The sequence below is a fragment of the Lipotes vexillifer genome, unplaced genomic scaffold (assembly GCF_000442215.2).
Source record: "Lipotes vexillifer unplaced genomic scaffold, Lipotes_vexillifer_v1.1 scaffold418, whole genome shotgun sequence".
In the NCBI taxonomy this organism is placed as follows: Eukaryota; Metazoa; Chordata; class Mammalia; order Artiodactyla; family Lipotidae; genus Lipotes; species Lipotes vexillifer.
Window position 1 is genome coordinate 2,820,540 of NW_006798629.1, and position 24,629 is coordinate 2,845,168.

At 40.0% G+C, this 24,629-nt stretch overlaps 1 protein-coding gene across 1 annotated transcript in view; it reads right to left on the reverse strand.

The window, feature by feature from the left end:
- Positions 1 to 24,629, reverse strand: part of KCNH8 (potassium voltage-gated channel subfamily H member 8) — a 397,642-nt gene that overhangs the window by 35,767 nt on the left and 337,246 nt on the right. The window contains exons 12-13 of the mRNA XM_007470616.1: positions 5,400 to 5,438; positions 125 to 483 (exon numbers count right to left, since the gene is read on the reverse strand). Of these exons, the coding sequence (XP_007470678.1) occupies positions 125 to 483; positions 5,400 to 5,438 (398 nt within the window). The remainder of the gene's footprint in view (positions 1 to 124; positions 484 to 5,399; positions 5,439 to 24,629) is intronic.

Consider the following 24,629-nt stretch of genomic DNA (forward strand, 5'->3'; position numbering starts at 1 on the left):
TCGAGGCTAGGAACCTGCATGGCAGAAAGGCCCAGAAGGATGACTCATTTCCCAGCCAGGTACTAGTCTGAATACAAGGCAGCCAGTTTCACCTGGGAAAGAATTCTATGATGTGAACTCTCACCTTGGACTGAGGTCTGGGGGTCCAGCATTGCTCAAAGTTGAAAGTTGCAATTTCAAGTTCTTCTCTTTTCTTTTACCATGGTTAGGGGTGTCGGCTTCCTGTTTGCTTTTGGGGGAATTGGAACTGGAGACTCTGACAGGTGAGTGAAATGGCACTGTTCCCGAGGCCAGCTGCTTCAGGCTTAAGCCGAGATAGCTCTTACTGCTTCCAGGCCTCTTGCTACGGGAAGAGGAAGATCCCCTTGTGTAGATGGGGGAGAGGGAAGCGGTCTCCTCCTCCTCCCGGCTCTCTTCCTCTTCCTCGTCTTCCACAATGGATGGGAGTCTCTTCTTGATGCTGCCATTTCCCTTGGGCTCTGGCTAAATCGGAGGATAATATAGATGAGTACAGATTGTGAAGACTTCTTGAGAGGCATATCTTTCATGCTGCAGGGCCCATCTGAACAAAGTCAGATCCCCTAGAGCCTTTAAAATGGAAGACCTCACAGATTTTGCTCTTATTTATTCAGCTGTTCAAAGTCTCTCATACTGTCTAGCACAGGGAACTCTACTCAATATTCTGTAATAACCTACATGGGAAAAGAATCCGAAAAAGAATGATTCACTTTGCTGTACACCTGAAACTAACGCAACACTGTAAATCAACTATACTCCAATAAAAATTTTAAACAAAACAAAACAGAAATAGACTCACAGACATAGAAAACAAACTTAAGATTACCAAAGGAGAGGGGGTTAAGGGATAAATTAGGAGGTTGGCATTAAAATATACACACTGCTATATATAAAATAGATAACCAACAAGGACCTCCTACATAGCACAGGGAACTCGATTCAATATCTTGTAATAACTTATAATGGAAGAGAATGTTAAAAAAAGGATATATATATATATATCTCAATCACTTTACTGTACACCTGAAACTAACGCAACATTGTAAATCAACTATATTTCAATAAAAGATGTTAAAAATCTCCCCATTTCTGATCTTGGCTAGGTTTACTCTCTCTGCTTTCCTGGTGTTAGCCCACAATCCTTCTCTTCATTTTTTAAACTCTCTTGGTGGTGAGCTATGTAAAAGGTGCATTTGATCAGGTTTGCATTGAGGTTTTAATCAGCCTGCCATTTATAATAGCATATGGTGGCATGTTTTTAGGAATAAGACATTTTCAATTTTACTGGAAAGTCTTGGGCCTTGGTAGTTTATTTATTTATTTCATTTTTCAGGTATCCTCATCATTTTATTTTTATTGAAGTATTGTTGATATACAATATTATATAAGTTACAGGTGTACGATATAGTGATTCACAATTTTTACAGGTTATACTCCCTTTATAGATATTATAAAATATTGGCTATATTCCCTGTGTTGTACAACATCTCCCTGTAGCTTATTTTATACCCAGTAGTTTGAACCTCTTACTCCCCTACCTGTATCTTGCCCCTCCCCCTTCCCTCCCCCAACTGATAACCACTAGTTTGTTCTCTGTGTCTGTGAGTCTGCTTCTTTTTGGTTATATTCACTAGTTTGTTGTAATTTTTAGATTCCACATATAAGTGATTTCATACAGTATTTGTCTTTCTCTGTCTGACTGATTTCACTTAGCATAATTGGGCCTTGATATTTTAAAGTTACAGGGTCCTCAGTGGAACTTTATGTGGAGATCAACCAGCGAAATTATATTGTCTTTGAGAATAAAACTCTTTCCTATTTTGGATCATAGATGAACGAAGATCAGAAGTGTCCTCAGCTCTCCTTGTTCTCACAAGTCAGGTGGCAGGAAGTATAGCAAACCATTTGATCCTCTCACCTTGAAGAGCCTTAGGAAAGGAAAGGGAGAGTTTTGCAGACTCTCCTGCAGGATTCCTGCCTGGGCTCCTTCAACCTTACAGGCTTAGAAGAAGCAAAGGAGAGGATGGGAAAGGATGAAGGAGGGGATAATGAAGGGGCAGGGCAGACAAGGTAGCAAAGGCTAAGCTGATGGCCCTCAACAGAGTCACTCTAAGAGTATGTGTTTCTTGCTCTGCCCCAGACATGGCCACCCTGCTCCAAAAAGTCAGTTCATTTTTCTGTGCCTCAGTTTCTTTTGAGGATACAATCATTTGTACCTGCTTATCAATAATTCATAATAAACTGAAAAGACCTAAGAATACTATTTAAATGTCATGAGCTGTTATGGTTATTACTTCATCTCAATAAATAGTTGTTTTATTGGTATATGAATTTTATTGTAACAGCTATAATGATATATATATATATATATATATATATATATATATATATATATATGTAACAAAAAAATGGACTTGAATCTGTAATGACTGACAGGTCCATTCACCCATGTAGTTGAGGCCATAGCTGTAAAGTAAAATGATCAGTTCACTTAGAAAGGTTTTTTTTTTTGTATTTTAATCGTTTTTTAAAAATTAATTAATTAATTAATTAATTTGGCTGTGTTGGGTCTTCATTTCTGTGTGAGGGCTTTCTCTAGTTGCGGTGAGCGGGAGCCGTTCTTCATCGTGGTGCGCGGGCCTCTCACTGTTGTGGCCTCTCTTGTTGCGGAACGCAGGCTCCAGACGTGCAGGCTTAGTAGCTGTGGCTCACGGGCCCAGTTGCTCCGCGGCATGTGGGCAGGGCTTGAACACGTGTCCTCTGCATTGGCAGGCAGATTCTCAACCACTGCGCCACCACGGAAGCCCTGTATTTTAATCTTATGGGTCAAAATTTCTTGAGGAAATGGAATTATTAGACTCATCTTTCCAACTAGATGTGATTATTTTAATTAATGGTAAAGCTATTAGTTCTTTATTCAATAGTCATGGTTTTGCTTTTATTTGTTTTTTTTTTGTTTCTTCACAGAATTTTAAATTCTGTGCTTTTAACAAAAGATGGACCCATGTGGAATTGCACAGGAACATTTGTATACTAGTATTGTAGAACAGAAAAGTGAGCTCATCCAGCTAAAGATACAACAGGGAGAACTTATCACAGAAATTAAAATCAGTGAGTACATTCTCTAATTGGAATTCTGTTTACATTTGCATTGGCAATTTAACTATTCCTTTGTTTCAACGAGGCTCCCTTGGCTCTAACAGAATCTTCTGACTAGTAACCTATAAGATGTTTGTACTTCTGCAAGTTCATTTAATTTTCATACTTCCATGCTTGGCACCTTGGACAATTTGCTTAGGTACTGACTCTTGTGACTGGGACAGCCAACACGATTTATACCAAGAATTCATTAGCCCGTGGACCATCATTGCAGACAATACCCAAATTTATTATTATTAAATACCCAGCCCCACATGCAGCCTCTGTGCAGGAGGAGTACCAGTTACTTTCTTCAGGCCATTGGTATAGAAACACCCTCCTCCCTTGTGTCACTGGATTCACCTGTGTATACATGGCCACAAAATTCAACCACAGATCTTTTCCTTCTCTCTGACCCATCTCTTCCTTTCCCTCTCATCTTTCTCATGAATGCTCCCATGAGGGCAATGAGGTTTTATCCCCACAGTCAAAGGAGTCTCTCATTTTGCTCATGACATCTTGCTGGGATAGTCATTTCAAGCTCACAAATGAGTCTTGACTAAACCTGTCTTGACTAAAAGGAAAGCAGAATAAAGTCTAGTGGTGGCATGCATGTGTTTTTGGTCACACAGTCTTAAAAGTCCTATGACTTACTAGCTATAACCTTGGTCAGGTAATGTTATTGTTTAAAGCCTTAGTTTCCTCACCTGTAAATTGGCAATAATGTGAGGAAGAAATTAGGTATTAGGTAATGGTAGTTACACCCTTAGTGATATGCACTGAATGTGCTTAATTAAATGCTTGCCCTTGTGATGATGGTGATGATCATGAAGAAAAAGGAAACAAAATTTACATCAGGGCAGGTCCTACAGATAGTGTTGTGATATTTTACATAATCTCCCCTTCTTTCTTAGTTAACAGAACTCTTAGCAATGCACCTCGCCCAAAGATCACCTTTTTCAGACACCTTGCCACTTGGTTTGGCCATAAGGCCAAATTCTAGGATGATAGTATGCCAGTGGACAGGTTATAGAGAAATTTTAGGAAGGCTCCTAGAAGGAGGGGAGCATCTATCTTGCTCTTTTACTTTGCTTTAGTTTCTAGTCTGGAACACTGATGAAATGAATGGATCTCCAGCAGCCATCTGAGAGAATGAGGAGAAGGAAGGCATATGTTGAGGATCATGAAGCAGAAAGAGGAAATCTCCAGGCCTACTGACACTGTTATATTGCTCACCTCCGGCCTTGTCCATGAGAGAGAAATAAATATCTATTGTATTGAAACCCCTGTTATTCTGGTAGTTTTGATATTGCAAATGAACTTCAGCCTTAATTATACAGATTTTGTTTTTGCAAGTTAAGGATGGTGTATTCTTGGAAGGGACGTTCATTTTCAGAGTGCTATGGCGGGGTGAGGAATTCAGATGGGAAAATCCAAAAGGAGGCTAAATTTCTCTTCATGAGAAAGAGAATATAGGAAAGGTCTGGTGGAAAAGAGGTAATGAGGAAAGGATGCCTGTTGAGAAGAGTTTAAATGTAACAACAGTTTTGCTAGTTCCCAAAGAGGGATTTTACAGAGATGAGAGAGAAAAGACAGCTAGTGGCAGGGAGGAACTTGGTTGATAGCACTGAGATGTTTTAAGAGCTTTAAAAATGTTTCTCAATAGCAATTCTGTTTGCTTCCTACCCCCAACCATATTCGGCCATTATCAACGTCTTTGTAACATGCTGTGTAATTGGATTTATTTGTGCACTTCTGTATGCATGTGTATCTGTGTGTGTTTGCATGTGTGTGAAAGTTGGGGGGTTCTGCTTCAAGAGGGTACAGAGCAAGAAAAGGAGCTGTTTACAGGGTTTCATGGGATTATTGGTAATAAAGGTCTAGGTAATAAATTGGACAAATTACTGTTTGGGGGGAAAGTTTTCTGTGAAATTGGAGGGTTCTTAAAAGTTGGGACTGACTTAAAAGCTCAATTCTTCTAAGATCAGTACCCCAGGACTTCATTACTCTGGGCAGGTTTTGGTGACAAACAATGTTTTAACAATAGCTCTAAGATCCTTAAATAGATATATGAGTTTCAATCTTTCTCTATTCCCAAACTCATGAAAGTCATTGCCACATCTCTCTCAAGTGCTTTAGGGGAAGTCAAAAATGAATACGTTACGTCCTCAAGGGGGAGACAGATTTGTTGGAAATCCCACAAATTTTAGATAAATATTTTGCTCTTTGGCAAAAAGCCATACCTGTGAGACCGTAGATTTGTTCGATAATCTTGATATCACCTGAAAGAACAAACAAACAAACAGAAGTTGTAACAATCATTTACGCCTTCTCGGTGGTTTGGGACTGAGTGAAATGGAGGCAGGGGAAGAGATGAAAGTTCAGAGGCTGTGGGGGGGAGATGGGCCACCTGCATGGGCCAGAGAAGAGGAAATACCTCCTGAGAGATGCTGGGAGCATCTCCCACACCTCACCCTCTAGGAGCTCTACTGACCAGAGTGTGTAATAAAGAAAAGGGAGCAGCAAATTGTCTAGCACAGGACACCACACCCAGGAAATAGGGGTCAAAAGAGTACACTCATCGGATACATTTTCCATCTTGATGCCTTTATTTGCTCTCTTTTTGTTTTCCATCTCCCTTATTCCTCTTTCTTGCCCTTTTGCTAAATTATCTTATCTTCCATGATTTTTCTCTCCGGCTCTGTGAAAAAAAGAAATCGTGGAGGCGTTTCTTATTTAATCTCATTTCTTTCTATTTATCCACCTCCCCTTTTCCTTTGGATATGGGTGAGGGTGATGAACCCTCTCTGTCCCATTTGTTTTACTTGCTATGATGTTCCCTGTGGACTAGGATTAAGTTCACTGCAGATACTAATTTTCAATTTAAGTGATTTTAAGATCCAATTGATTGTAAAAAAGAAAAAAAATTCTGTCAATCAAATTGTGACATGCCATCAGTTATAAGACTGATCCCAATTTCAGAGATGGTAAAATGTGAAAAACAAATGTGTAACATAGAATCACTTTAAGTTCAAAACACGTCTTGCATAAAATCAAACTATGGTACTGTGGAGGAGTACATTAAAAAACATGCACAAGCTTCCCTGGTGGCGCAGTGGTTGAGCGTCCGCCTGCCGAGGCAGGGGACACGGGTTTGTGCCCCGGTCTAGGAGGGTCCCACATGCCGCAGAGCGGCTGGGCCCGTGAGCCATGGCCGCTGAGCCTGCGCGTCTGGAGCCTGTGCTCCGCAACGGGAGAGGCCACAACAGTGAGAGGTCTGCGTACCGCCAAAAAAAAAAAAGCACCTTGCATGACGTACAAACAAGCTCTGGAAATTATAACATATCTGGGAAATATGCTTCAGGTCTCATCCACATTGTTTTTTGCTCAAATATACTTCTCTCATTTTAAAGTGGTAATAGATGCTATAAATTAACATAATTTTATTCCCATGAAAAAAAAAAAAACTTGCACTTGAAAACGACCTGCCTAGTAAGTGAGACATATTTGGTAATTCTGTCAACCCCCCCACCCCGACTGTTTTTTTTCCTAGATGATTAGGGAAATAGATCTGCTATTATTTATACAAATGCCAGCATCATTATTGCTGTGCAAATATATGTTTCATCAATGTTTAATTTTATCAAAGCAGTCAACCCATTCTACATCTGTTTAGTTGCCTAAATATGCATTGATCAGTAGCACTGAAGACAAAAGTTTTGTAATAATTCCCTAAACGGTGACAAGTAAAACAGCTGAATAATTAAAAATGTGGAAAATAAAACAAAATTACAATGTCGTTGCTACTGTGGTAGACATAAAAAATGGGTTTTTGAAAAGCTTTTCAGTTACAGCTTGGATGAAAGAAAGAATAGCCCTGGGATTCAGGAAGCCTGAACATCTCCAGGTCAGAGATGCTCTCTAAGGGATAAGGGAAAGGCACTGGCCTTAGCACTTGCTGATTTGGGTGTGACTCCCAACCCCCATGGTTTACTACTAATATGAGTTCTGTCGAGTTGCTGAACCCCAAGAATGTTTTTCTATATCAGTGCTTCTCAAACTTGCAGGTTCTGATTCAGGAGGTCTGGGTGGAGCCTGAGACTCCGCATTCCAATGACTTCCCAGGTAATATGGACCTTGCTGGCCCATGGGGTACACTTTGAGTAGTGAGATCTTATAACCAACATCATTGTTATTATCATCCTCTCAGCTGTCAATTCATTAAGTATTCACTGTGATCAGCACCCTGGTAAATGCTCCCCAGCCATGACATCCACTAATTTTCATTACAAATCCTATGAGGTAAGTGTCCATTATGTAGCCAGCACTACTGTGATAGGCTCTCTGAATAAATCATTTAATTCACATATGGTATTAATCACATGTGCTTTATTTTATTTTATTAAAAAAATTTTTTTAAATCACAGAAAACTCAGATTTAATAACACTCAGCATACATGGAATAAGTTCACTTAGCAGTTGCTGTGGTTCATTTTACTTATAAGAGGCAAATATTTTTAAAGTACTAAACAGCAACAGTGAAAGCCCTCTCTCACCCTGAGAGGAATGGATTTGTTATAGTTCTGCTAAATGGAATTAACCATCCTTGGAAAGATTTCAATCCAGTACTGAATTGTTTATGAAATGTCCTGTTATCTATTGTAATGTATTGTAAGTAGTCAAATTCTGTATATACTGCTATTTTCTGTGTCTGTTCATTGTTGTGAACTTATGTATGTTAGTGAAATAAATTTTCGGCTTTCATGTTGTTTCCTTAACATTTATAAATATAAGTATTAAGATATTTCCCCCCTCTTACAGGAGAATAACCAACTTGGTGACGTTCTCCTTTCTGATGCAACCCAAAAACCTGGCTGTTCTGAAAAGGTTGGTGCCTGCTGTTAAGACAGAATGAAATTACTCTTTTCATCTCTTAAGCGAAACACCCCTCTGCCATTCCCCTTCAAAACCACAGGTTTTTACTTGATATTCACAATTTGTGCACCACCATCGGTCAGTAATTTTCCAGGTGCCTTTAGTTTTAGACACTATAGAACCTAAATACTGAGTCAAGAAGATTGATAAAATATAAAACATTTTCTGCTCAGCCACATTTGTAGGCAAGCATTTTCAATGCCTATGTTCTGAGGAAGTCCATCATATCACGTGTATTTTAAAAAGAAGGCTCTGACAGATGCATTCTGTTGACTGTTACTTCATGCTAATCCAGATTCTGCCAAGTGTGGAGAATATTAGTTTAATGGAAACCCAGTATTTTCAAGCTAGAAGTGTGACCCTAAAGAGTCTCTGCTACAATGGTTTGTACACCTGGCAGACAATAGGATGCTTTGAGAAGTGTTCCTTTAAAAAATCAGGTTACAGAGTACCAGTTCCAATGAATCTCTTTCAGTTGGTGATGGGTGTGGGTCTCAGGTCTCCAGGTCAGGTTTGAAACCACTGAGTTAGTCCAACTCCCTAACTAGAGATGTGGAAACAGTGGCCCAGGAAGATGAGATGACTTGCCCAATTCATGCAACAAGTTAGTGGCAGAACTTTTCGCCCAGAAGCCTCCTGACTCTCAGTGTACCTTCCATAGAATCATGAGTTTTCTCAGATACCTCTTCCAATGGTTAATGCTGTTTCTTGGGCTGAAAGAAAAAATGCCTGACATACTATGGCATTTAATCTGGTTTGATGGTTGTCACAAATCCGACCCCCAAAACCCATGAGGCTAAGTTATCCAAACACCTCGTAAACCTTTTCTGAGTCACAGATCTTTCAGGAAATCGGATGAATTCTAGGCATTCTTTCCCCAGCGGGGAGAAACATGGATAGAAAATATTTATTTTTCCAGCCACTAGAAGACTCAATGGTTTTGAAAGTTTTGAGGAAGGCAGCTTTCCAATTTTGAGTCCCTCCCACATGGAGTTTTTATACCTTTTAGACAATAAGAAGAACTGTTGGTGATCTCTAATGGGAATAATTAGGAAAAAAAGAAAGACTGAAGTCATAGAGGTTGGGAAGATAAAAGGGAAGTAAGACACAAGAGCAGGAAATGAAGTCGCTGCAATAAAGTTTTGAGAGAGATCAAGAAGGGTAAGGGTCAACCTGTTCACACCTTGGGATTGTGCCCTTCATTCCATCAGGATGGAAGAAGCCCAGTGCAGGCAGAAGGGCTGAGGACACTGCCTGGCACAAAGTTATGACCAGAAGTAAGGCATCATAACCTTGAAGACTGGGAAAGAAACATTCTCAGCTTTGGTGCATTGGTTTTAAAAGTTTTTGTGTAGCTGGTCTCCTTTTCCCCCATCCTAACCACCTAAATTACTCTATCACTCTGTGAGTCCAGTGGGAACTTGAGAGAGAGGACTTTTTTTGTTGTTTTTAGGTTTAATATTCTTAATTGTATTGCTTTTGGCTGAGACTTTACATCTCTCAATAACATGTTATACCCTACTATTTCTTTTTTATTTAAACTTTTTATCTTATATTGGAGTATAGGTGATTAACAACGTGGTGTCAGTTTCAGGTGTACAGCAAAGTGATTCAGTTATACATATACATGTATCTATTCTTTTCCAAATTCTTTTCCTATTTAGGTTGTTACATAATATTGAGCAGAGTTCCCTGTGCTATACAGTAGGTCCTTGTTGGTTATCTATTTTAAATACAGCAGTGTGTACATGTCAATCCCATACTCCCTAACTATCCCCCCCTCCCTTCTACCCTGGTAACCATAAGTTCATGAGACAGGACTCTTAAATTGGAAAAATACTGCTCACTGGCATCAAGGACCAGAGAGGAAAAATGGTCTCTTAGTCCTCATATAATTTGCTGCCAAACAAAGCAAAACAAATCCACAATTTTTTTAACTGTGTAAAGAAGGTCCCAAGTTTACTATTGAGCTTGAATTGCAAATGGAAATCAAATATACTAAAATTAATAGTCATTTTAGATGTGACACGTGCCATTGCATTCTTGACTGTTGTCTCTTTTATTGAATGAAGACCCTTTTATAGGAACTTTCATAGGCTCATACCTGATCTTGGCCATTCATTCAACTCATTTTCCCCCTTAAGTTCTTAAATTTCCCTATAGTAAATTATCCTGATATTAGAATTTTTCTTTAATATCTTTATTGGAGTATTATTGCTTTACAATGGTTAGTTTCTGCTTTATAACACAGTGAATCAGCTATACGTATACATACATCCCCATATCTCTTCTCTCTTGCGTCTCCCTCCCTCCCACTCTCCCTATCCCACCCCACTAGGTGGTCACAAAGCACCGAGCTGATCTCCCTGTGCTATGCGGCTGCTTCCCACTAGCTATCTATTTCACATTTGGTAGTGTATATATGTCCATGCCACTCTCTCACTTCGTCCCAGCTTACTCTTCCCTGATATTAGAATTTTTATGAATTCTTTTAGTTGGCAAGGGAGCTCTTTGATTTCGTTTATCTATTCCCTCCACCCATTAAAATCCCTCTGCATTCTGAGAGATGGCGGGGTGTGAGGCCCCGCCTTTCACGGGAGGCTAAAAGGCCACCTCTAAAAGGAACGTGAGTGGTTTCTCAGCAGTGATGAGGCATTACCAACAACTTCTCCTTACTCTCAAGCTCTTTTCAAGAGGCCGAACCACTAAGAAATTGACCACTGTGAGGCAGGAAGGAAGCAAAGGTGAGTGGAACCCACCACAAAGACCCAGGACTCCTAACAGTAACCCAGGGGGCCAGTGGCCCAAGGAAGGTAGGAAATCTATTTCCATTGTCTACTTGGCCCACAGGTAGGATTTATAAGCCCCTGTGTGGTCTGCAAATGACCTCTCAACTATGGAATCTCATAAGGCACGAAAGTGCCCCGGTGAGAATGTTATCTGCAGCTGATTGCTCAATCGGGAAATGAGATGTGAATTACAAGGCTCTTCTCTACTACTGATTCATGACATCTCTGCCTTGTTAGTAATGCCACACTGATTAAGTCACAGAGCAGACTGAAGGAGCGCACGTCCCCGTTCAGAAACAGGGATTATCACGGATTTTATCTTGTTCACGGGACGGCAATATTACCAGCATTGGTGGCTGTTTGGGATAAAGAGAATATGAATGAAGGATACTTGCAAATAACCCCATAATTCTCATAGTTAAAATGTCCACTCTTACAAAAATCATAAATAATTGTCAAATCAGCAGGTCTCATTTCCTCATCTGCTTCTTTCTCTTGCAGACTCAAGTGGAGGTGTCAACAAGCAGTGAATGACGCCCATGGCAGGTGGCAGATGGGAGGAACTAGAAACCTCTGGAGAAAGGATAGGCTTTGAATAGGGAGCATTCATCTTCAACTTAACATGTCTGAGAGGTCACCACCATCTAAAAGAAGAGATTTTAGAGGCTGGTCTGAATCCCTAAGTGGGTAATACAGTTTCTATTATGTTTTCTTTGCTTGTTCTGTAATTTAGAAACAGAAATGAGATTTTAATGAAAAGACTAATGATTTTGACATTTCCCAATTTCACCCGGGGCCTCGAGGTCAAGACAAACTATTAAGACTTGGAGAATTCTCTTCCCCTGGGTAATTGCTATTGCTCCTGGTGTGGGAAATATATGTCAAGTAAGTGAGTCTTGAATTTAGTGCTTACTGATGTCTGGAGCTAGAGAATCAGCTCCTACAGTGTAGGAAGCAGCACAAAAACTCTTCACTGACGTATATTATGACGAAAGGTCTGTGTGTGGGGAACGGGACCCATGTAGGAGGTAGTATAGCAGTGGGGTTAAGAGCTGGAATTGCCTTAGTCTTGTCACTTATTAGCTATGGAACCTTGGGAAGCATATTAATTGTCATAGAATAAGTAATGCTTAGGTAACAAAGCTAAATGTGCTAAATTTCAATGGCTTAACACAAATGAATTTTATGTCTCACTCTTTCTCTCAAAAATGATGCTAATAACTAAACTTGTAAGGATTAAATGAAATACGTACCTGTAAACTGAACCAATCTTGGAGACCAGACTGGCCACATCTGATGTAGTGTCACATTAAGAGAAATGTAGTACAGCAACCAAAAGTAATTAAAAAATAATTCTAATCTTTTGGTCCATATCTTTCAAGAACCTTGGAGGCAATACGGTGATAAACCACAGGAAGACTTTTGTAAAATGACCCCTCCTTTTCTATTCCATTAGTGATAACAATGGTGCCTCTCCAAATTCTCTCACTGAAACTCTCCCCCTGGGTCCCTTCTGTTCTCTTCTGCTTCCCGCTGGCCATCGTGTCCAGCATTCCTGCCAGAGGTGGACTAGGTGGTGCCATGCTTTCCAGGCCTCTCTTGCTTCTCCAGGGAAAGAAGGCATTTGGAACCTGCTGGGAAGTGTACATCTCTTATCACTTCAACTTAATGATCCACAAGGAATTCTCACCTAGAATTTATGGTGAAAAAAGTCCTCACATTGTTGCATTTGGAAAGTATTTGGTCCAGTGTCTGGCATTAATATAATTCCTGTTAATAAGTGGTAATTGTATTATTATTGATACATTGGTTATGAAGAAAACTTTTCTTTGAATTGAGCTGGTGAGGAATAGGGCATTATTAGCTAGATGATGCAGAACTAAATGTTCACACAGATGGGTTTGTCCAACTTAAAAACATATATATATATATATATATATATATATATATATATATATATATATTATATACACACATGTATAGGACTTCTTAACAAGGAGGCCATTAAACTTCTTAAACACAAGTTTCCCCCAAATTGTATATATTGTTAATGCCTTACTGACTATATTCATACCTGTGGAAAATTTGAAAATGCATCATTTTACTCAAGTGAAGCAGATAATTGGGTTGAGAGAGAAATCAATAGAATGTCAAGCTATTACTTTTTATAAAGTATTCCACCCAGTACTGTGCAAAGAAAAGTATGTATGTTTTTGTGGCATGGGATGACAGCCCTTCTAAACACAATTTTAACTTCCTTTCTTTGAATTCAAATGTATGAATTACAAGACTTCGGAATTAAAAGAAAACCCAAAGGAGTCCCTTAATATTTATGTAAAAACTTGGAAACATGGGATGATTTTGAGGGAGAGAGTTATTTACGAATATGTAGTTCATATTATCCTAGAAAGAAAAGGGAAGGAAATACACACTATTGTGTGAAGAAAACTAACTAGAAATCTCTCAGCAACGACACACACTTTTAAAGATTTCACGCTTAAGGAGCTATAAACCAAATCAGTGATTTGGGAGTTGAGCAGGGTAATCAGTGCTAGAAGAATTTACACAGTTTACACTCACTATGTGGAGGCCCCCCAATGACCAGCTTCTGATTAGGGTACAATGGCTCCTGGTTAGCCTGTAAAACCCGCTACTATGTAATTGTAAGGAAACACAATAGCTGGTTTCATAAGATTTTCAGAATACATGCCGAGTACTCTGGTTCCAAACCAGGTTGGTGAACAAAGATGCTGAATTTGGAGTGAGAAGTTTTTGCATCACAATTCCCGATGGCACTTCTAAACTTAATGCGAAATGCCTGATTTGCTGCCTAGGAAGACCATTGTCAGCTATATACTGTAACAGAAAAGTTGAACAGCCCTGTCTGTAGAAGACAGTGTTTGAACCAGCAAACTGAAATGAACTACTTTGTGTACTTGAACGATAGTGCCTTGGGCAAGTTCACTCAGCTTCAGAAAATAAGAAGAGGTCTATAGAGGGCCACGATAGTGAGGCCATAGGCAGCTTCTACGTGACCAAATGCATACACTTTTTTGGCATTCATTTTGTAATGAAAGAAATCTTTGAAACTTAAGCAAGATGAATATTGTTCATCACGGTGTTCACACCTTTAGCAAACACTCAACAATTTCTAGGTGAGGAAGAAAGTCTCACAGTTAGTAGATGTGAGGCCAAGATTCTAAAGTTAGGGTTTTCCTCCTGCACTGTTGGTGGGAATGTAAATTGGTGCAGTCACTATGGAGAAGTTTTGGATGTTCCTTAAAAAATTGAAACTAGAGCCATCATATGATCCAGCAATCCCACTCCTGGGCTTATATCCAGAGGAAATAATGATTCGAAAAAATACATGCACCCCAGTGTTCCTTGCAGCACTATTTACAATAGCCAGGATGTGGAAGCAACCTAAATGCCCATCGACGGATGAATGGATAAAGAAGATGTGGTACATATATACAATGGAATATTACTGAGCCATAAAAAAGAATGAAATAATGCCATTTGCAGCGACATGGATGGACCTAGAGATTGTCATACTGAGTGAAGCAAGTTAGACAGAGAAAGACAAACATCGTATGATATCGCTTATATGTAGAATCTAAAAAGAATGGTAAAAATGAATTTATTTACAAAACAGAAATAAGAGTCATAGGTGTAGAAAACAAACTTATGGTTACCAAAGGGGAAAGGTAGTGGAGGGATAAATTGGGAGATTGGGATTGACACATACACACTACTATATATAAAACAGATAACTAATAAGGACCTACTGTATAGCACAAGGAACTCTATTCAATACACTGTAATGACCTATATGGGAAAAGAATCTAAAAGAGTAGATATATGTATATGTATAACTGATTCACTTTGCTGTGCAGCAGAAACTAACACAACATTGTAAATCAACTATACTCCAATAAAAATTAATTTAAAAAATAAAGTTAGGGTTTTGTTGTACAATTGATGTGTGGAGCAAAATAAGGAAGGTATATTGACTAATTACATATAGACTAAAAACAAGTCTTCGTGAGAATTCACAATGGACTTCCAAGCCACTGAAATTTAGGAAGAGGTGTGTCTGGTTTGGCATTTTGATCCCCCAGTGGTGCTCTAGGAAGTTTCCAGATCAAAAATTGTCATTGATAAAAAAATGCCTGATCATATTTTTTAAATATGTCGTTCCTCTCTCTGGGTCTCTTTTCTAATAACATTCTCACCCAGAGCATGCTTCCTGTGGGGGAAATCACTCTCCAGTTATACAGTAGTGGGTATTTTCTATTTCTTTTCTTATGAAAATTTATATTTTGAGACTGAGCTTTCATCAGAGGATAGACTTTTCCTCAAGCTTTAAAGATAAACAGTGAGGGGACTTCCCTGGTGGCACAGCGGTTAAGACTCCACACTCCCAATGCATGGGGCCTGGATTCTATCCCTGGTCAGGGAACTAGATCCCACATGCATGCTGCAACCAAGATCCTGCAGGCGGCAACGAAGATCCCACGTGCCACAACTAAGACCCAATGCAGCCAAATAAATATTTTAAAAAGTTCTATAAAAATATAAGCAGTGAGGAATTTAGGGGAGAGGTTCATGGGGAAAGGGGAGGCAAGGAGCTCTTTCTTGAAATTATATTATGCAGACCAGCTTTAAGAGTTATCACATGGCAACCTAGTCACAAAGTGGCTATTTCAAATTTGGGGGAAAATCACAGTGATATCCATTGAGGAACTCCTCTTCATAAAAATGTGAACAGTGAGTAAGGGAGATCCATTTAGAATGGGCAGAACTTCTTATAGTGGGGTCTTTCTGAATTCACAGAACTATCTAACTGTTACTTATAGATTCGTACAAAGACATCATTCTTTTTGTTACACACAGGAAACGTATACATAGAATACTCTTCAGAACAAACTTTTTCCCCTAAGTTTTTCTTTTTCTTTTTCTTTTTTTTCTGGCCATGTGGCTTGCAGGATCTTAGTTCCCCGACCAGGGGTTGAACCCAGGCCCACGGGAGTGAAACTGCAGAGTCGTAACCACTGGACCACCAGGGAATTCCCTCCCCCAATTTTTTTTTTGCAGTACGCACTGTTGTGGCCTCTCCCGTTGCGGAGCACAGGCTCCGGACGCGCAGGCCCAGCGGCTATGGCTCACAGGCCCAGCTGCTCCATGGCATGTGGGATCTTCCCGGACCGGGACAGGAACCCGTGTCCCCTGCATCGGCAGGCGGACTCTCAAGTGCCACCAGGGAAGCCCCTCCCCCAAGTTTTAAGACAATTATTTCTATGATTGCAGAATATGCACAAGTGAGTCTATGGGAAGGATTAGGCTTTCATAGCTATTTACACAAATTTGTGCAAGTCAATTCTGCCCCTTCAGGTTTCCCATCTCCCGTGTCGAACTGTGCTTGTCAGGTTGTTTCTTTGGGGGTTGCAAGAAATTGGACATGTTGGTTCTTTGAAGGAACAATTCTGGCCTTAGTTGGACTGTGAAGGCACACCACCTTTAGGGAATAAAGATGCTTCCAAAATAAGGTCATTTGGAGTCTCACAGAGGAAGTCTTATTTTCCCCATAAATTTCCATTAGATCCTCAGGAGGCATAACTTGTACTCGGCACTGGCCCTAAATTATTGTTGTTGAGACCCTGTTCCTCCTCTCACTCTTCCCATTCTGTTAATTCACTCAGAATTTCTAAACGAACATTGACTTTTACTTGGGGATGTCCCATTAAAGTGACCTTGTGTGGTAACTTATTTAGAAGAACTGAAGAAATATTTTAAGGTATGTCACCTATAAATTTGCACTTGCCATCTACCTCTACAAGGATCAAATCATGAGCCACTGCAGCTGCTGACCTTCAACACCCCCTGAAAGGAGACCAGGATGGAGATCGGGAAGGAGGCACTTGGTGCTCTGGGAAAAACTGGCAGAGCAGGTCTTCCAGATAGTTATATATTTTCAGAAGACAATTTTATGAGCCCAATTCTTGCATCTCCTTGTATCTAGAAAAGCACTAAAATCCTTCATGGTGATGTCCACTCCTCGTGAGTAGCAGCAACCTTCATGAGACTAACAGAAACCTTCTGCAAAAAATACGTGCTTGATTGCATGTACTCCCCCTTCACCAGAATCACATCTATACTGACCTTCCCCCCTACCTCATTGGAGCAGTTTCTCAGAGCTATCTGAAATGCTGTCTCCTGGGCTATAGGCCTCATTTTGCCCCACATAAAACTTAACTCACAACTCTCACGTTGTGCATTTTTTTTTTCAGTCAATAGTTATGAATACCCTCTGATTTATCGATGAATTTGGTAGATTCATACTCTTACATGCTAGGCTTCCTTAAAATGATGGCACACTCATATATCCAGCAAGCTGCCTTCATTTTCCACTCCTCACATTTTCCTCAAAATACTAAGCGATGTCAAGTGTGCCAATTCTGTCTTTTCTGAAGAACAAATTCTGATTGAAAGGCAAAATAAAAACACTGTAGTAAAATAAAACACACACAGAGCAAAAGCACAGTTTAGTTTGGTTACATACCTTTCTCAGTGTTTGAAAGCCTTCTTAAACTGGAATTAAAAAATAATGGAAAAATAACGCTAGAAGGGCCTGTGGCTCGGACACGTTGGTGGTTCACTAGTTGCATCCTCTTAGACACACAGCTTGATGAGGTTTCCCAGATTGCTTGCACTTAGGTAGACCCATATGACTGGCTGTGCCAGTGGCATGTGAGCAGAGATCTAGGTCTGGTCCCTGAGTGGTGCGAACAAAGCCTTTGCATCCTCTCTCTCTCAGCTGGTTGGCTGTTGAGGTACAAAGTCTCCAGTGGAGGACTCTGAGTTCCAGAGGATGCTGAGACCTCAAGGATAATGGTGCCACCAAATAGAGGAAGCCTGGATCCCTGAGTTGCCCTGGGAAAAGCCACCACCTGCCCACCACCTGTACATTGTGATGTGAATGAGACATGCCCTGTAGGTCTTATTCTATGCACTGTATCAGATCACGGAGACTTGGGGTTGTTTGTTACAGCATTCAGCCTGACCCAACTGATACAGTTTGTTCGACATCACCCAGGCCAGAGATGAGGAACTGGAAGAAAGCACTGAAAGGAAAGCAACTTTACTCCAAGCCACTCAACTTGTATGTGTACTGACTCTATTACCTACCATTCACCACTCTTTTTGACAGAAGCCTGTTTTGGTAATTCTGGTATTTTCCCATATATGATGCTAACACTCTGTACCATCAAGAAAAAAGGGTGACTAATAGCCTCAAAGGAAAAATGTAAACTGTATAACCTAGAATATAAATACACTTCATTAGCACTAGTCAGACTTGGGACTATTTATGAATGCTGGCAAAATGCAGTGACGTAGATCGGTCACCATGTGCTCTGCTTAATCTTCAGGGTGGAAAATATAAGTGGGATTACCACATCACAAAAGCCTAGCAACTTGCAGATGTTCATCTTAGAAATTTCTTGAATCATTTTCCTCAGTGACGTGGAAACCAAATCCTTTAAGTCCCAGTTCATTTGACAGAAATGCATCTCCCTTTGTCCCTCCACCCCCATCGAGTTATTATTACTGCATGCTGGCCTTCCAGTTCATAATTTCAAGGCACTTCCATTTTCCCCCTAACTTGGCATCTTGTTTACTTCATATTTCTAACCATTTGGCTACTGTTAACTCTAGTCAAAGCTGCCACTCTTCTGGCATTGCAGATTGCTGGGTTTAAACGGTGTGTTTATGGATGCCTTGAATCTGATGAAACCGGAGGCCTCCAGCTCTGCCTGATGTGTAAGCAGACTGTGTCCGCCATATGCTTTCTTCTCTGTGGTCTCCATCCTGTTGGGGAACTTCACAAGAAAAGCACTGTAAAGATGTTTACCATGGGGTTTTGTAACTTGCTTTTAATTTTAAGTTAATTTCCACTAACTTACATCATTTACAACAGCTTTAATCAGACCACTCACTGACTCCGTACTGTAACAGTTGAATCTGGGTTTGGTTGGGATTACAGGGATGTATTCGTAGGACTAGTGTGAAGAAATGGCACACAGCCCCAAGGATGAACTGTGAAACATGATCAGACTGGCATAGCCCAAACGGTGAAATATTTACTGCAGTAAAATATTCAAGGTTATTCTAACAAGTTCCAGGAGATCAAATTCTTGAACAACAACATAAAAAAAACCCAGAGTAAAGTTACGTTTTTAAAAAGTCCTAACCTATCCACAGGAAAAGTATTTGTAGACTGATTGAGAATTGTGAACAAAAGTCTAAATTTAAAATATTGCTTCTTTCACTTATACTCTCAATCCCTCTGCATAATTATATGAATGTGTGCAAGTATGTGTGTACTTTCAGGAAGTGCTGAGTATGTGTTATTTGCTGGCAAATGTGATATATTCACACACCAAAGATTTTTAAAAATTCAACTAATAAGAAGGCTTCTAACTTCTTTCAAGGATGAAACTGGGTCTGGAAAGAAATTGAAATGTTATTTTGTACATTTGAAATGATGATGGAGTAGAGATTTTACAAGTTTACCCTTGAACATGGAGCAAGGGAAGAATAAAGCAGAATGATATGCATAGCAGACTGAAAAACATACTTGAATGGGAAGAAATTCTCCCAGAGCTAGTCCATGAACACAGGGTTATTTAATAAATGGATGGATTTATGAGCAAATAAAAGCACAAATGTTAGGGGAGAGCAAAAGTCGAATGGCCGGACTATAGTCGTTCTGCTGTCTTACTTGTCTTCTTGTTAATGAGAAATCTTTCTTAAAATACTGAGGCACAATGGGTTTTTGATGAGACATGACAAGTAATAGCATTAGGGTTAAGAAGATTAAAGTGAATGTTTTTCTGGAAATTCAGTATAGCTTCTGTTGTAAGTCAAAATGCCTGAAGGAGAACATCCCCTTTTAGGAGAATTATGTGCTGATTTGTGGCACAATACTTTAGTGGACAAATATCCTAGGCTGGGATTCAGAATACCAGAGTTCAACTTGATTTTATACTGTTTGATTCTTTTTTTTTTGCGGTACTCAGGCCTCTCACTGTTGTGGCCTCTCCCATTGCAGAGCACAGGCTCCGGATGCGCAGGCTCAGAGGCCATGGCTCACAGGCCCAGCCGCTCCACGGCATGTGGGATCTTCCCAGACTGGGGCACGAACCCATGTCCCCTGCATCGGCAGGCGGACTCTCAACTACTGTGCCACCAGGGAAGCTCCTATACTGTTTGATTCTTTCATTGATTTTGTAATCTCAGGCAGCATGCTACTTGGACGCCCAGTTCCTTCATCTCCAAAGCAGAAATGAAAATCCAAACTCTCAGGGGCGATGCAAAGATGGCAAATTAAATATAATAAGGTATTGTAAACAAACTGTCTTGGTCATAATATATACTTAGTAAACATTAGTATCTTTTCCCTGTCAGTAGATGTGCTGCTAAATATCCGTTGACAAGAGAAACCTGATAAGATATATTTTGATCTTTTGATGGAATCTTACTTGAAACACATGTTTTCATTTGGTTGATGGGAGATTTTATCCAAAAATGAACGTCCTCTTTGTACAGAGGGAATATTCTAACTCATTTAGGTCTATAAGATGGGAATTTTAGTTATGTGAGTAAATTTCTTTTTCCCCTTCTCTTTAAGCCACTTGTCATCAAAAGAAAAACTGAGTTTTATCAGATGGTACACTAGGTCCCTTCCAGTTCTAACATTCTATTATTTTATGGATATGGAAACGTGTATATATACAAAGGAATGAATTAAATTCCAATAAGTATTAATCAAGCATGTACTTCATGCAGGCAATTTCGTGAGGAAAAGGATTACAAAGATGAATAAAATGTAGTTCCTGTTCTCAAGGAAGTTACATGTATACAACTGAGTTCTCCACTTATAACTTGGTTGAATTCTTATGATTCATTTTTCAAAAAGTTTCTCATTAAAATATAACCTACAGAAAAAAGGGCACAAATCAAAGCGTTACTGCCTGATGAATTATCAAAAAGTTCTGTCGTTCATGTTTTACTTATACATTTGGCATGTGAAGCTCATTTTCCCAGGGAAACATATTTCCTGTGAATGCTCCGTTAGCCTACAATACAGCTGGCATTTAGTGCTCAGAGGATTGAGGGACAGAGCGAGAATTTCTAACTTTTTTTTTTTGCGGTACGCGGGCCTCTCACTGTTGTGGCCTCTCCCGTTGCAGAGCACGGGCTCCGGATGCGCAGGCCCAGCGGCCATGGCTCATGGGCCCAGCCACTCTGTGGCATATGGGATCTTCCCGGACCGGGGCACGAACCCGTGTCCCCTGCATTGGCAGGCGGACTCTCAACCACTGAGCCACCAAAGAAGCCTTCTAACTTTGTTTTGATGGATAAACTTACACTAAGTTTCAACTGGGTTTTGGAGCCAGGTGGTTTGGGACTGAAATTGTAGTTCCTGATTTCCCTTGCTTACTTGCTGAGGGATGCTGGATCAGGTTTTTAACCTATCTTATCCTTAACTAGTCTTCTTGTCTAGTACGTGAATTTAACAACCTATCTCCATGACTGTTGTGGGAATAAAAATGTTAATGTCTGTAAAGTGCTTCACATACAGTTTTGTTCCTAGGAGCCATGATAGCATCAGCAGCATCAACATCATCTTTATTTCACAGAGCCTTTGTCAGGAGGGCAGGGCTCTGTTATCCCAACCTACAGACCTTGAAGAGGGCGAGCTCTGGACCCCTAAGACTTAAACAGCCATGGAGAATGCAGTGTGGAATGGAGACCTGGGTCCCTCCAAGTGGGGCTGGGTTGAGAATTCCTGGTGGATGTAGCCTAGGTAGTTTTTCATTCTCAAGGAATGCACACAAGTTGAGGTGTGCATGTGTGTACATATGTAGATTTGATACCTTTTATTTCAGGCTGAATATCTGCTGTTCCCTGCAGGGTAAAATAACCAGGGAGGTAGGGAATGAAAGACATTTTTTGTCTTGTTGATGGGATGGCAGGTGGCCTTTTCATCCTCTGACTTTCCCAACCCAGCTAACCCCCATCTCCCTCCAAGGAGCTTAAAAATCAAACTGTTCACGGTTCAACTTGAAAACACAAGCTGAAACCCCCAGATGTCATGGAAATGTGGCTGAGCTCTTTGCAGGGTATGCTTCATGCTATTTGATTGACAGAAGGCTACACAGAAGAGAATACAGAGGAGATGAAACATGAGCCCATTTAGAGATGTTTAAATCTTTGTGTGTTCTTGATTTTATCTTTAATATATATTTAAATGGAATTTGGTTTCCAAGAAAATGTTGCTGAGTTATGATTGTACAACTTACAGTGATGTGATGACCCACAATTCACACACAATCACTAGCTTTGCTTCATTCGTCCAACGACTTCTGAGTACCCCCCTCCCCTTTTCTGGATCTTGTCTCTTAACTCTTCAGTCCACTGGGTTGTCATGGAAACCACTGTGGTTTCTACCACAGTGTGATCTCTCCTCATCCTTGACCCTCTCCCCTCACCACACACACACACACACACACACACACACACACACACACAAAGTGATAAAATCTGAGTGGGCACTTAAGCTGAACCCACTCAGTCTTTCCACAGGAATCTAAAATCAACTAAGAGTTAAGCTTAATCTGTTGCCCCCTGGAATTGAGGAGCTGCTGTCACCATTTCCTGCCATTTGGATGAGGAAAGAAAGATGGCAAATCTACTAAATAAGAATGGAGAGAAAAAGAAAAGGAAGAAATGGAGAGAAAATAGAATAAGAAATGAAGCTTGAGAACCTGATTATAAGAATTCCTGAGATCCAGGTGTGCATGTGGGTCTGTGTGTGTTATATGTGTGTGTGTGTGTGTGTGTGCATTTTATTTAATCATGTAAGATACTTGGAATCCTTATAATAAATCTCTGCTTTTAGCTCTCTATTTGAGTTGGATTTCCTTCTTTCTTTCTTTTTCTTTCTTTCTTTCTTTCTTTCTTTCTTTCTTTCTTTCTTTCTTTCTTTCTTTCTTTCTTTCTTTCTTCTTTCTTTCTTTCTTTCTTTCTTTCTTTCTTTCTTTCTTTCTTTCTTTCTTTCTTTCTTTCTTTCTTACTTTCTTTCAGTCAAAAGCAACAGAAATTTATTTCTCACAGTTCTGGAGGCTGGGAAGTCCAAGATCAAGGCACTGGAAGATTCTGTATCTGGCAAGGGCCCACTTCCTGGTTTATACATGGGTGTCCTCTCACCATGTCCTCACATGGCAGGGGACTGAGGGTGTTCTCAGGGTCTATTTCATAAGGGCACAAATCCCATTCATGGGGGCTCCATCCTCATGACTTAATCACCCCCAAGAGCCCCCACCTCCTAATACCATCACATTCAGGGTTAGGTTTCAACATATGAACTTTGTGGGGGACACAAACATTCAGTCCACAGCACTTGGCTTCTGTGGTCCTGCTGCCTTGTTTGCATTTTAGAGTTTAGGTTGATTTTCATTCTGGTTTCAGTTTTCAGATCACTTTATTTATTTATTATTTTTGCCACTGATTTATAAGTTTTATTGAAATGAAAAATACAAATTGTTGTTCATTTAGTGTCTTAAATAGGTGAGTTAAACCAATAATAATTTGTTTTTAAAACTGCATTTCTGTTTTGATTTGCAATAGTTTCTGAAGATATAATTAATGTACAATAAATGCACACATCTTAAGTGAACAGCTTGATGAATTATTTCTCTAGGATCCAGCAGTTTCATTCCTTGGTATTTACTCAAGAAAAATGAAAGTATATGTCCACAAAAGTTCATAGATAAGAATGTTTAAAGCAACCTTATTCGTAAGAATCCCAAACTGGAAACAATACAGAATCCATCAACAGGAGAATGGATTTGAAAATCATATATCAATATAATGGAATATTTAGCAATTAAAAAGAACTTTTGATATACTCAACAACATGGATATATCTCAAAAACATTAGGTTAAGCAAAAGAAGCCAGCTTCAAAAGGGTACATATTGAATAATTCCATTTTTGTGACACCGAAATACTGGCAAAACGAATCTAGGTCGATAGAAATCAGATAGTGGGGGTTGAAAGATTGACTAGGAACAGGCACGATGGAACTTTCTGGGGGAATGGACATGTTCTATTTCTCGTTTCTGGTGGTAAGTTACACGGGCGTATACAATTGAGTTGGATTTCTGTTGCCTACAGTAGATAACCTCCTTCTAAATTGCCCCCAAGTTTACCACGCTTCTCAGGCCGGCCCTTTTGCCAATGCCCCACACTAACTGTCCTAAAAGAAAAATTTTAAAAAGAATCAGTCTGTCATTTGAGAAGGGGTGAGGGTAACCTCTTTCTTTTGCTTTACAGCGTTTGGAAGTTATAAAGCCTTCGTCTCTCTGGGGCTGGGGCGCAAGCAGGAGAAACAAAACTTCAGGGGTAGAGGGGAGTGTAAACTTAGTCCAGTCCTCCCTAAGATCTTCCTTAAGGGGCAAAAGGTGGGGACAAGACTGATATAGTAGAGGGAATGAAGCAGTAAGCACAGCAACCACTAAGAAGAGAAGAGGAAAATGAGGGTCACTGTGCTGCAGCCAGAGCAAGTAGGACAGGTCAACATATGCAAGAAATTCAACAGCAATCTTCATTTACTCAGTGCCACAAGCATGAACACAATACTAGGCTCTGAGAACACTGAAACATGATCTCTTCCTTTAAGGTA